Source organism: Coffea arabica, chromosome 4e (genome assembly GCF_036785885.1).
Source record: "Coffea arabica cultivar ET-39 chromosome 4e, Coffea Arabica ET-39 HiFi, whole genome shotgun sequence".
Lineage (NCBI taxonomy): Eukaryota > Viridiplantae > Streptophyta > Magnoliopsida > Gentianales > Rubiaceae > Coffea > Coffea arabica.
Window position 1 is genome coordinate 48,702,237 of NC_092317.1, and position 14,592 is coordinate 48,716,828.

Sequence of the window (14,592 nt, forward strand, 5' to 3'; positions counted from 1 at the left end):
TTAAAAGTCATATTGTCAAATACGTGCTATAAAAGTCATATTGCTAAGTATTCTATTTAAAAGTCATATTGCTAATTTATACTTCATAAAGCATGTGCTAGTTTTCGTAATTGGTTTGAGAGGATGATGAAGACTCTAATGGGACATGTCTGACCAATTACATAAATACATTTAAAGCCATAAAATTGTCTAGATTCCTGACATTTCCATTAACACGTGTATTAACACATTTATGGAATTGGTTATACACATACGAACACGCTTATGTAAAAATATATACAGATCTATACTCTTATCATGGCCTGGAACAACCGCCATGGTGCTAGAGGATGCAATGCGGACCGCATGAGGCAAGATGAGGAAGATGAGGCCTTAATTCTTATGAGTGCCTCGTTAATGTTAATGCATCCGTCACTTGCACACGTGGATAATAATCAACCACTTCTGCAACATGATGGTTCATTCACAGATAGGCAGTGGGTGGAACGCGTACTCTACGGCCATCATAGACGCTCAATAGACAACATGCGTATCACGGTTGATAATTTCTTGCTACTGTCCAATATCCTTGTCGAGAGACAGTACGTTCCACACAATTACCAACAACGCGTGCCCATACAGGAGGCGCTTGCTATGACTTTAATGTTGGTCAGCCACAAGCATACGCACCGTGTGTTGGGGACTATTTTTGATCGATCCATCGAGACGATTAATCGAAATATAAAAAAGGTGCTCCGAGGCCTGTGTCTATTTGCAACTGAAATAATACGACCGAGTGACCAGACTGCAGTTCATCCACGAATTGCAAACTCAACTAATTTTTATCCATGGTTCAAGGTAATGTGGAAAGAACATCTGATTTTTGGTGACTCTAACGTAAGACGATTCTAGAAAGTTGATTACATATTTTTTACACATATTAGGATGCCGTGGGAGCGATGAATGGCACCCACATCTCAGCTTGTCCTCCGACAGGCGAGCAAATGGCATATACAAATCGGCACGGGTGGCAATCACAGAATGTTATGGCAGTTTGTGACCATGACATGCGCTTCATCTATGTGTATGCTGGATGGGAGGGAAGTGCACACGATGCGCGAGTGTTGGACTCAGCATTAGCATATCCGTCCGATTTTCCACTGCCGCAACCTGGTAAGTGATGGGTCCAATATTTCAAGTCAAGCATGTGCTACGCTTTATTACCACAACTCTTATTTTTTATCGCGTTTATTAATTAGAATAACTTTGTCAATTAGGCCAGTACTACTTAGTTGATGCGGCATACAGGAATGCTCCTGGTTTCATGCCCCCGTATAAGAACGTGGGGTCCGAATCTCCGGCAAAGACCTTGTTCAATACTCGACATTCGCAACTTCGCAATGTCATTGAGCGCACATTCGGTGTGCTTAAGAAAAGATTCAAATGGTTAAAGGGTCCGGTAGATAATTTCTATATGAGCACTCAAATCAGTATAGTCATTGCTTGTTGTGCGTTGCACAACTTTTTAAGGATGCACCAACCAGAAGATGCCCATTTTCAACGGTTTGAATCAGAAGACGTGCACTTAAATGAAGAGCCAGAAATAGGCGGGCTAGTACTTCAACCGTTCGCATTAAATGTATCTCCTGCAGAGCTGGCAGAATGGAAAGCTAAACGAGACTACATAGCGACTCAAATGTACGCAGCACGGGGGCGACGCCGCCGTTAGGTGTTCATCGCATTACAAAGGATTGTAAATGTCCCTAAAATTTATTTTCCCATGTGTAGAGTGTACTTAAAATGCCCTCGATTTCCAACTTCTAAATTAATCTGTACCGTTTGTGTATTAAGTATGCAATTGGTTTAGCGTAAACATAGTACTGTGTCAAAATTTTCGAAGTCAAAGTCAAAATTTGAAAAGTCAAAGTCACCTGCTTAAATTCAATAATGAGCACCTGTCCAAATGCTAATTTACACGATTTACTTACTATCCAAACGCCTATTTCATATTTATGCGATCTTAAAAAGTAACCTAAAAAATATCCCAAATAACTTACAATCCAAACAAACCCATGGTTTCTCAACATGGTGACAATTACGATCTTCCTTGTTCTATTAATTTTAAAAATGAGAGTTATAGGGAATTTTTCAATATTTTTTACACAAAAAAATTGCGCATTGGCACAGCCAGATCATTTCTAGTACTACTACTCATAAATATAATTGGACTGGGACACAGAAGGCTGTGTTGTGTGTGCGTCTAACTCAGTTACTTTATGCCCAAGTACATGAATAAACTCGCTTGGTAAAGTTAGTAAATCTGTTGCAATTCTTAGGCCTTGTTACCTCGAATTGTAATGCCTTTTTTTGATTCAATTCACATTAATTAGCCCGGTGTACCAAACTACAATTGTAAAGTGTATAACCATCTTAAAAGGTTGAAATTTTGGAAAATGTTAAAATGGAGAGCTTGAATTGTACTCAAATCAACCCACTTAATATTCGACAGCAACGGATATTTTGTCTTCTTCTCTATTATACTATTTGTCTCATTTTTATTATATTTTTATATTTTCTTCATACATACCGTATTTTAATTCTCTTTTGTTTCCTTAAAATGCAACAAGTATTGACTAAGTAATACATAAAAAGTTTTTTGAGACTGTTGTATTTATTTTTTACTCAATTAATAGTTATTAAATTTTAAGAAAACAAAAGAGAATTAAAATATGATATTTATGAAAAAAATAGTAATATAATAAAAAAGTGAAACAGAAAGTGACACAAAGAATGAGATAGAAGATCCATTGTGGTATTCAATCCTAACGATATTTACACTAGGGCTCACAATGGGACGTAAGAAAATCTGTTTACTAAATTCAATCAAATAATTGAAATCTAGATAGCTAACTATATGATAAATTATTATTTTTCAATCTCTAGTTGATAGGTTTATGAATATGATGGTAAACTATATTATTTTTGTCACAAAATTCAAACTTTTTAGATATTATAAAATGTTTTTTTTTTCCATATTTGATATAGTCATCTATGAAATACAATCTCCATAAATTTGACTTAGTTGCCTTAAATTAATTTGTAGGACACAACATGTTTATGGTAATTTATTTGCATGTTTATGTGAGATTTTGACTTTTTTGTGTTATCAAAATACTCCAATCATAATATGTGATTAATGCTAGCTTATAGACATTTATTCTAAAATTTTTCATTCGTTACCAATGTAATTAGCAACATAAAATATAAGTTGAATAAAGCCAAACAATTCTAATTTTTTTTTTCATATGAAATTAAAAAAAATTCTTTCACAATTTTTCAAACGTAGAAAAAAAAATATATCTTAAACGTTTGTTTGCTCTAGAAAGAGGAAAAATTGTTTCAAACATAAACAAAATAGTTTATTATTTAAAAACTAACAATCAATAATTAATTTAGCGACCAAATATCCTAGGGTTTGGTGATTTAGCTAAAAAATCTCTTTTTTAAATTATTTTTTAATTTGTGTCAGCCAACCTAAAAAAAAAAAAAAAAATTATGGCCGACGTGGACTTTTGGCAGCACGCGTACCCTTTCCTTTACCCTTCTTCACAGCGGAATCTAGCACTAATTGTAAATCGCTCTGGCAGCTTACATGAGCTTCTTCTCATTGTGAATTTTCTTGGCCACCAGACTCCTTGGTTTCAATACCGTCACTAGAGAACCCAGGTCTTTTATTTCAAAATTAAAAATTATACTAAAAAAAAAAAACTCTGTCTTCTTGTTTTGTATATACATACGCTTCAATGGGTTAGGTGCTATTTTCCAGATTTTTAATTTGTGTTTTAGAAATTGACTTCTCTGCTGTTTGTTGTTTTGGGTTTGCTCTGATTATGCAATTCCAATTTTCCGCAGTCTTGTGTTTGATTAACAATTAATTTCTTTTTTCAGTTTATATTTTTTTCCTAACAATTGTCCTTGTGATATTATTATCCAACAGCTATTGATGCAGTATGATGATGGTTCTCCCTCTTATATGAAACAAGAATTCGACGGCTCTGTGCTACGAAATCAAAATACTAACAAGAATTGTCATTAAAGTTGCTTATGAAGAATTCAGATAAACAAAGTAATTATACTAGAAGAGAATATGTAGCAAAATATTTTCATGATTTGCTTTGCTCCACCTAAGTTAAGTGTTTTCCTTTACTACATCTACTAATTCATTTGGTGCTAGCAATTCTTGTAGGACAATATGGAACTTTGCAGTTAGGATAAGGTTCGAGTCAATATTGAGCCTTGTGGCACTTACATCTGTAAGGAAAATAGAAAAGAAAGAAAAAAGTTTACCAGAAAGAGAATCGGATGCTTTAATGTTTAAAAGGTGGATAAATCGTTTGTCCAGATAATTGAGTGTTCGTCCTTGGCAATCAAATGTGGGAAACGAACTGAGTAGAATGAACTTTGCTCATGGTGAATGTGTAGGGGTAAAGCTTCCTTCCGGTATTTTATGAAGTCGTGACAGAATATCACTAGACTTATGTTTTGTGTAGGCTGCCTTGAACCTACAATTTTAGTGGTTGGATGGTCTCCCCTCTACTAGTCTACTAATGTCCTTTTGTGGTCAAAACTTTGTTTTGGGCTTATGTCTGCGACAACCATCTGCTGATTCTGACACAGTAATGATCATTGCAAAGGTCAGTCTTTAGGCTCAAGCATTACACATATGATTCAAATATGAATGATGTATCTTGAATCTATCTGTGGGGCTGGAGGATAAGCAATTAAGGTTTAGTCTTAGTCCTATTGATTTTTACGAAGATTTCCCTGTCTTGATATGGTCATTTGTGGATGATGGAAGCTTGAAGTTGCTTCTCATTCCCCGCTGTCAATAGAGGCTATAGAACTTTTCTGTCACTGGAATACTTGACAACTTTTCGTACATTTGGTTTTGCATTTCATTTCTCTATTGAAAGCTTATTAAATCTTTTAAACTAAGATTCTCTTTTGAACATTCAGGTTTCTCCTTGGAGCTAGTGAGGTTTGTGCAAATCCATACACCTCTCAATTGAATATTTTAAGGGAATGGACCCTAGATATGCTGGAGAAATGCTAAGGTAATTCCTGCTAAAAGCTTGATGGTTTTTTATCACAAAGCATACTAAATCACTCACAAACTAATAAAAAGTTGTCTCTCCTTGTTATTAGAGTTTGTGTTGCACAGGTTTATTGGCTCAATGATATGCTGTCTAATTCAATTTTTCTGTAGGCATTTGGATAAGCAGAATGAGCTCCTTACTGATGCCCACAGGTCAATGCTGGATGAACTGCATAAACTCCAGGTCTACCTTTTTCATCTTGATCTCCGTTTTGTGGTTTCTTATGTTAATGCACGAGAGTTTTCAAACTTTTTGATGACTACTGTAGGAATCTTTTCTCTGTCCTTTTTCCTTCTTAGACAGGGTCTGAATTAATTAAATTAAGAAGGGTTAGCGCAATAGCTGTATTTATCAAATAAAGAAGGGAAGGCTTCTAAAATGAAGGATATCTATGTTGTATATGTGGATTTTTATGCATTTTAGTGTAACATTTGGATTGCTATTACCTCGGCCATGCCCCCTTGACTTGGATGAGCATGGGCCGGGGTGGGGGCAGGGGAGGAGGGAAAAGAGCAAAGGACGATTGTGACCATGGACCATAGTTAAATTGGTCCATGAAAGATCTCATACACGCTTCCTCCGAAATGTATGGACCATTACACCTCAAACATGAATTGGATCTATCATCTTCAAAATTATTTCTACTTATGTTATTTCACTTAAATTTTAATTTGCTAGTGGTATGTTGATTTAGCTCCCTGGTTTGAAAATAATTTGAGATGCTAAATGATGATGTTCATTGTAGGTAGAGGAAGAAATGCTGATGCGCAAGTTCTATGAGTTCATGTCAGCTCAAGGCCTCACTAGAAGGGTATATTCATTATCTTGCCTTTGCATCTCAATACTGTAGTTCTGCACTTTTTATACAGTTGTATTTTGTTAGCCTATTTGAATGGTTTTTGTCGTCGTCGTCTGATTCAAGTGTTTAGTGATTTTTGAATTGCATACGTAGTCACAGTGCTTAAATTTCTCATTAAAGAATCAAAAATTTTATGTTGATTTTTTGCATTTTCTTGGTCTTAACCCTCGTACCCTTAAATGAAATGTTGGCATATCTGAATCAAGCTAGTAGGTAACAAAAATGCCTTTACCGGGTGGATGATCCAAATTTTCATCTTATTTAGTAATCTTGGAAGGATTAGAACTAGTGTTTGTTTTCTTCCCATTATTAGTGCTAAATGAAGTGTCACCCAAACAAAGATTGTTGTGGTGGGGCAAATAAAGCCTGTAATATATGGACTCTGCTTCTCCATTGGAGAGACACTCAAGGTGAATTTGCTTGCTACCTACCTGTTTTTGTGATCTGATGGGTCTTCTCTATGTAGGGATGTCTGAGTGTGTGAAACATATTACGATTAAATTTTTTTTAAAATAGTCATTATCAAAATATAGGGATTGCCCCTGGGAAAAAAGCATTTATATACCTATTTTTTGTGAGGCTTCAAGTGGAGGATCTTTTACTGTTGTTAATCTGTAGTTGATGCACGAGGTTTAAATGCTATATATATCTTCCAACTATTTTAGTCTTGGAATTTATGCACTTTGTGCTTCTCGCTGGAGAAAATTTACGCAATTTTGTCCCCCTGGTTTTACATTTTCAATCTTTCTCATTTTTTTAATGCCAATCAATTATATAGAAAAATGTTCTCGTATTTGGGAATAATATGTTCCTACACCTTCACATTTGAGTTGGCTCCTTGACTTTCTTATGGCCAAGCATGCAAACAGTGAATGATGCAATTCATTCAAGTAGGGCAGTAAAAAATGCGAGAACATGGTGACATGCACAATCGGAGTTAGTCATTTTGCATTTGATAAGAGATCGGTCCTCCCCCCTGAACTAATAAAAGGGATGCAAAGATGATGGACTCATGCAAGTGCACGTCTTACTTAAAATGTTAAACTGTTGTAGTTTGTGTACAGAATAAAGTACGCAACTTGATTGGAAGGAAAAGGTTTGTTAACATAAGATATGAATTGATTAAGTTTGTTTGGTAACTTTTATTCATTAAACACCATTTATCGCTTAATTGTTGTTGATAAACTTCGAATACCCTATATGATTGTTAGTTTGGCTACCGCATTTAGTTTTCTTTTGCTTTCTTTTGCAGAATGAAGATGGTAATGACATGCAAAGGGATTGCAATAACGGTCATGGCAAAACACTTGTTCAAGTGATTGCTGACAAATAGAAAGTTTCATAATTAGCGAGTTGGTATGGGGCAAGCGTGCGTGTGACAGTACATGGGAATTGGGAAAGCTCTCTTAAGGTATTATACATTGATAGGAAAATTCAGATAATTTTGCCCTTTATTTTGGTCATCTAACGAATATGGCTTAGGGGTCAACCTATTATATAGGTTGGATGTAATGATTGGCATGAGCTCATTCATGAGGAAAAGTGTGAGCAGTGTTAACAAAGTTCTGTGTATCTTTAATCTTAGGGGTACATAATTTGGTGAAGCAAAATGTGTGTGCGGCATATTTTGATTCCTCAAATGCTACAAAGATACATTTCACCCTTGGATTAGTGGAGAAGATATTTGATTCCTGTCATGAAATGGCTCCCTCTGTAGTTATGTAAACCATTCAGAATTAGGTATTACATGTCATGTCATACATATGAAGCTAGGTCAAAAATATTGAAAGATGAGTAAGAGCTCAATTTTGTCTAAAAGGAGAAGCTTAGGTGGGGGCGGGGGCAATAAAATTTTGGCAAAATCTTGATCTGGCCTAAGGACTTTTGCTTAAAATTTTCAAAACTTTTTCAGGGCTGAAAGAAAGACTTCGGAATTTGGGGTTGACTGCCCCCCAGTCCATTATTGGCTCCGCTACGGCGTGATGGAGGAACTTCCCCCAACTTCACCACCTTTTCTTTTGTTTTCGGAAGATTATGTTTCTTTTGTGATTGTGCACTTGTTTAAGCTTAAATCAAAGTAACAGCTGAAGACATGTCTGGTTTACAAACATGTCTGGCTTTTCATTGTTATTGTATTGGTAAATGTAAGGGTGGGCACGAATCGGATACTCGCGTTGTGCACCATTTGGTTGATTCGCACATTTGGTTGATTAGTTCTATACATCGCACATTAATCATTTTCTGACCTTAGATCCTTACATGTCAGCGGGTATTCGGTTATCGAATACTTGCTAAGAGATGGTCGAATCAACAGGTACTCGTTTCATCCTACTCATCATTTATTTTTTAAAATGATTTATACTAATTTAAATTTAAATTTTACATATTTGTCTAAGACTCAATAAACATTTTTTCTCAAATAAAAAGTCTCTTGCCAAGAAATAAACATGCAAAGATAATATAAGAAAAAGGAAAAAATCAAAAGAATTCAAAATCAATGAAAATTTGAAATAAGTAGTACCTTTTTTTAAATACATATTTCACATCAATTAAAACTCTTTTTTGTAAAAAAAAAAAACATTAGATCATGACCTTTACAAATAAATCTTGAAAATAAATTATAATCTCTCATATTTATAGTGTAATTTGTTCAATAAAAGTACTTACTTAGTTCTAAAACTATTATTAGCTTTTACATGCTTTCATAAGAGCATCAGATGCCAAAACTAAGTTTCTATGCCACTAAGAACCTGGATCAATAATCAGACACTGTTATTGCGAGCTGTCTGGGAGAAGTTTTCATGGTGATGTGGAACAAGTAACTAAGGCTTATTGGCCTTTGAGGATCTTTCTAGAGCAGGTTGCGTGTGAAAAATCATACCGATGTGCTCGTGGGGGAAATTTTTGGCCCGAATATTATGAAATTTTCAATTTGTTCCTCCAAAGTAGTTTAAAATTTAATTTAGTCCTTCAAATTGAAATTGTCTATTTTTGTCCTCTAAAATAAGAAAGCTATCACAATTTGGTCTTGAATACTTATTTTAGTTGAAGTCAATAATTTTTAACTAACTATAAAATGATATGTTGAGGAAGTTTTGATCTAGTAATTAAGGTTGAAATCTTAGGAATTAAATGCCCTAGGTTCAAATTTTCGTGCCCCCTCTTCATTTCTTAAATCCCACATTACCCCTACTAAAACTATAGAATGATCTAATTGCAAAATTACTCATTTCTTAAGTCCCACTTTCCCCTATTAAAAAAATAAAAAAAAAACTATGGAATGATCTAATTGCAAAATTAGGAAAATCAATAGGAATATTTCTGTCCTTCTACTAAAAGTTCGTTGCCTTTCAAGATTGCGTGTGAAAAATCATAGCGTGTGCTAAGCAGAAAATTAGGAAATTGACAATTTGGTCCTCCAAAGTTGTTTAAAATATCAATTTGGTACTCCATATTGAAAATATCTAATTTTTTCCTCTAAACTAAGAAAGCTATTCCAATTCGGTCTTGAATATTTATTTTAGTTGACGTTAATGTTTTTCAGCTAACTATAGAATGATCTAATTGCAAAATTAAGAAAATCAGTAGGAATTTTTTGCCCTTCTACTAAAAGATTCCTTGCCTTTTAAGATTGTGTGCGAAAATTTCGTAGCGTGCGCGGAAGGGAAAGTCATGGCCTCAAAATTAGGAAATTCTTAATTTGGTCCTTCAAAATAGTTTAAAATTCTAATTTGGCACTTCAATTTGAAAATATCTAATTTTGTCCTCTGAATTGGGAAAGCTTTTCCAATTTGGTCTTAAATAAATTTTTTAATATAAGTCAATAATTGTCAAGTAACTATAGAATGACCTAACCATAAAATGAAGAAAATCAACAGGGATATAAGTTTCTCTGTCCTAGTGATATAATGATAAAGGTGCACAATTTTAATGATTTCACCTAAATGCACGTTTTTCTAATTGATGAAACTACTTAAGTTGGTCTGCTTTCAAGTCACGGAAAACTAGAAAAAGCACTTACATAAGTTACAATTGAAAGGACTAGATCTGGAAAGACCTATAATTTTCTCCTTTTTTCTGTTAAATCCATTCATATTTAGTAACGTATAAATGACTTTTCTTGATATTCTGCTTTTTCGGTTATATCCCTTCTTTCATATTTAGCAACTAAATTTATTGATTACAACGAAAGAGTGTTTGATTTTCCAAGTTGAAACAAGTTTCTTCCTTCAAAAAAAAAAAAAAACAAGTTTCTTACGTTGCACGGCCAAATTGAGATTTCTTTTAAGGTGAAAATGACTGGATTGCTGCTTTTAGTGCTACTGTGGAAGGCTTGGATTGACGGAGTAAAATTAGATTTTGAACTGTTTTAGAGGACTTAAATGAAATTAAGCCTTTTTTTAATTCAGAGAATCATCCCTCTAAGTTCCATGCTGTAAATTTTTTGTCCATTTGGCTGAAATGAAGTTCGATTGACCAATAGATGATTAAAACATTTGCAACCCAAATCATGTTACCGAAATGAAGTTCGAGTCATGACATGTCTGACCATGTTACCGAAAATCATTTGTCGTTACAGAATAGGCTTTTGTTAGGGGAAGCAGATGGCAAGATCTGGACGTCTCGACTCAAAGAATGTCTTCGTCTTGGTGTAAATGTTCTGTCCTGGATCCAAAATCCAAAACCCCCATGATACGTTTTTTTCGTTTTCTATTGATAAAGCAGTGAGTTTGCAATTGAGAAAATGTTCTTCTTCCATGGTATTTGTCTAGTAGCAACTACCAAAGGAAGTTGCACATGCCAAGTATGGAGATGTCAAGTATATGCCCACATGTTTCGATGTTTGGTCGCTTATAAGTGGTAATGGACATAGAATGCCCACATGTTTCAATGTTTGTGCACCTTTATTGGACCGAACCAACATGTCCGATCAGTTGAATTGCGAATTGGCCAAGACTCCGGTCTGGTTCCATGCTAGAGTCGGAAGTAACAGAAAATCGGTCAAGATCAGTCAAATTCATAAAAACTAATAAAACTCATTGAACTGGTGATTCCCAGTTTTCATGTTTTTAGTTTCTTTTTTGTTTAGCAAAAACAAAACCTCTTTTGCTGGAGTCAAGAGTCTAACTCAAGATCTTTTGCCAGCAAGTCTAACACACTAACCATTCCACTAATGCTTTGCTTGATGATTAATTTGCCAAAACAATTACTTTTAAATAATTTACTAAAACAAGAATCAACAAAACTCCATTAACCCTAATACATCAGCTGCCACTTCACCACTTCAATCTTTTCCCACTTTCTCTCCAATCTCAGTTCTCACTCCGTGTTCTCTTCATCATATCATAATTTTCATGGCTAATAGATTGATTCTCTAATATAAACTCTCATTCTCATCCCACTGTATCTTCTTTCAAATCTCAAATCTTCAATCTCCACTCTCTCATTTTTCCTTTGTTACCATCTTTTTAATCTCACTCTTTAGTTTAATCTGTTGGTGTTTTCTTCCACCATTTTTAGTTTAATCTTTTTAAAGTTTTATTCTTTTTCTTGTATGTATGTTGAACTCTTTTTTTTTTCATCATTTCATTTGAATTTTTCTTTCTGTTGTTTTCAATATATGCTAAATTGAAAGTTTCTTTCTTGCTTTGCAATTTTTTTGTTTGTTCTATTTTTCTCTGTCTCTTTGTTTTTGTGGTATGGAAAAAAATCGTCTATCAAATATGAAATTTTACTTTCTTTTTTAATATTTTTTCATATGAACAAGAAATTTTTTTAAGGGATTTAAAAGTTTTTCTTTGATTTTTGGGAAAAGATTACTTTTAAATTTAATGTGAACAAAGATTGTTTTAAATCATTTGTTTAGGTGATGATGGTGAAATTAGAGGACTTGAGATCTGGCGATATTTCTATGTGCAAGAACACCATGGAGAATGGAGATCGTGATTTTTTTAGTATTTTTTAAAATTTGAAAATAAATAAAAAGCACTTTGAACCGGTGACCTGTCCGATTGAACCGAAAAAAATCGAGAATCTATGGTTCAATCGGATCAATCACCGGTTCGAATTTAAAAACACTTTGCCTTTAGGTGGGGGCGTAGCCCATATCAACGATCGGATGGACCGTGTCTTCATTGACCTCACCTAATGGGATGCCGTCTTTACCCCAAAAAATTACTTTAAAAAAAAAAAAAGTCCGCGCGGTGCACCGCGGTGGTGAAATTAGGGGACTGTTTCAATGGCTTTACCCCAAATAAATAACATAGATCTTCACTTAAATCATTCACATATTTGTTTGTAGTTCCCAAGTCGATTATTCTCAACCGACAAGGAACATAAGACCTTCAAAATTTCTAATATGCCAGTCCTGGAAGCCAACCGTCAACATTGTAACCCTTAAAACTTCATGATCAGGGGCCCTTGCCAGCTAGCTGACTCATAATTCATTTTTCATGTCTTTTCTAATTCGCTGCAACTTCTTCACCTTTCCAAGTCATTATTACATTACTGGTCCGTCCACCTGATTCATGAGAGGTTTACCTCGCAAGTCAAGAAAGTGGACCTCTTGCTCTTGCAGCGTTTAACTAAGAAGAAGACCAACTTCTATCTTCTGCTATAGTACTACTACAAGAGTAGTAGCGTATGCATGCATCACGAGAACAGTATATAGGTTAGATAAGAAGGTAGGTGAAATCAGAAATGATGGAGACAAACTAACTTGGAGTTTGTTCAACTGAATGACTCAAAAAAACCATTTGCCTCCCAGAGAAGATAGATAGTGTGTATTTATTAGACATACCTGTACTCGATTTTGTAGGGCCCCAAAAATAAATACTCCTTAAAGTCCTACTACTTCAAAGAATTACTATTAGGTATTGCCTTGTTTCGTTTTTATTTATTTCTTCAATTTTTTTTTAAAAAAAATTTTGGTGTGGGGGCTTGTCTGAAGTTAATTTGTAAGCTTGCAGAATGATCTCCAAGGTTTGGGTCTGAGATTTGATAATGGTATAGCAACCGGTGCTTGGCTAGTTTAGGAGTTTAGGATAGAAAAGAAAATGAAAGATATCAGCCCAAAAATGGGCAGACAAATTTTCTCCTCTGTAGCATCAAAACTCAAAATGGATTTGATCCTTTTTTTTTTTTTTTTTCGACACAGGGGTGTCCGAGTCAATCCTTATGGGGCCCGACTAATCCCCTGCGACCTGGGGCCGGCGCCCCAACCCGACCCGAACACGTTAAGTGCGCGGAAGAATCCAGCGGAGCGGAGACTCGAACTTGGGATCTCAAGGGTCACCGGTGAGAGGCGCTACCGCTGGACCATTCACTCGGGGACTCAAAATGAATTTGATCAAATCAGTTCATTTCCCTTTTCTTTTCTGATTTCAATAGACTCCCGAAACGATGAAAATTTGATTTCCTGTGTAATTTTCTTTACTTTTTCTAGCAAAATCTCTCCACAAATTCGCTGTCAACAAGTATTCAAATTTTAGAGCATTTTGAGAGTGATGCTTATACGAATTGTATGACATCCATTGACCAACTTATTAGAACTTGATAAGAATTCAGAGTGGTAGCAGTCTTGTTTTTAGTGCTTAGTACTCACCACGCCGTCAACAAGGGGAATGAGTTGGATGATTCGGTCAAAAAAAATATAAGTGAAAGATTTCGCATATTTCACGTAAGTTCTAAAAAGAAATGTCCAGTACCATACACTTTTAAAACAATTTTCGTTTGGGTGTCAACTTTGTGTGCACTTTAAGCAAAATATTTAAGTCAAGAAAAGTGCGGATTGTTCTACCGAACAATACCAACCCCCGCAAATTAAACAAGCTTGCTTGCTCCGTGGTCCTTTTCAGGTCATCAGCAATTTCACTAAACCCTCTCTTAATCCTTAGATCATCAACTTGACATGTCTCCGACCAAAGGAAAATGTTGGTTTGATTACAAGTTGGAGAGTTGATCCAAATACTAGTATATAATTTTCTTTCTCCTACTTTATTGTTTTTTTTCCCATCTTTGGGTAAACCCTAAGCCCAGGTCCATTAATTTGTTGAGTTAGAATTCTATAATTACAATAATACGCTATCGATCATGCAAAGTCCTTGGAGTAAAAATTCTATATAGTTTCTAGGTCATATCAACCTCGCCAAAATAGAAGGAGAAGTTTTGGGAAAAAGTTTGCCGTGGAAACAGATAACAAGATCGTAACGCAGAATCTTTAATAACGTAAGAAGAAAATTTGTGAGAAAGAAATGAAATGATGGCAAGCATTTGTGACTTGAATGATGCTCCTGTGCCATGCTTACATGATTATTCTAGCCGTAGGGGACCAAAAAAAAGTTGCAGGGGTCCGACAAATTTACTGCATTCACTGCCTCGGTAAAGTTTCCACTCCATTCTTGACCTTGGACCCTATGTGTTGAAGATTTCTTTTTTTTAAAAAAAAATTTTAACAGAAGAGGGATGAAACTTAAAAAACAAAGAAGAAGTAAAAAAAATTTCCTTACTTAACAATCCTTATTTTTTTTCTCGGGTATAGTCCATTTGGATAGTTAAAAATTATTTACTTGTATAACAGATAACATTCGAGATTATGCA

General features: G+C 34.9%; 1 protein-coding gene across 1 annotated transcript; it reads left to right on the plus strand.

Moving 5' to 3' along the window:
* The first annotated feature begins 297 nt into the window (after positions 1-297).
* Positions 298-1,708, plus strand: LOC140005682 (uncharacterized). Its single transcript, XM_072046709.1, has 3 exons — positions 298-837; positions 924-1,152; positions 1,257-1,708. The coding sequence occupies exons 1-3, from the start codon at positions 298-300 to the stop codon at positions 1,706-1,708; spliced, it is 1,221 nt and encodes a 406-aa protein (XP_071902810.1).
* Positions 1,709-14,592: the final 12,884 nt, after the last annotated feature.

What these genes read in the sequence shown, in the direction of transcription:
- LOC140005682 (XM_072046709.1), top strand. Translation starts at nt 298, where the DNA reads ATGGCCTGGAACAACCGCCATGGTGCTAGAGGATGCAATGCGGACCGC. An exon ending in ATTTTTATCCATGGTTCAAG is followed by an intron (nt 838 to 923) that starts GTAATGTGGAAA and finishes TACACATATTAG; the next exon opens with GATGCCGTGGGAGCGATGAA. An exon ending in TTTTCCACTGCCGCAACCTG is followed by an intron (nt 1,153 to 1,256) that starts GTAAGTGATGGG and finishes TTTGTCAATTAG; the next exon opens with GCCAGTACTACTTAGTTGAT.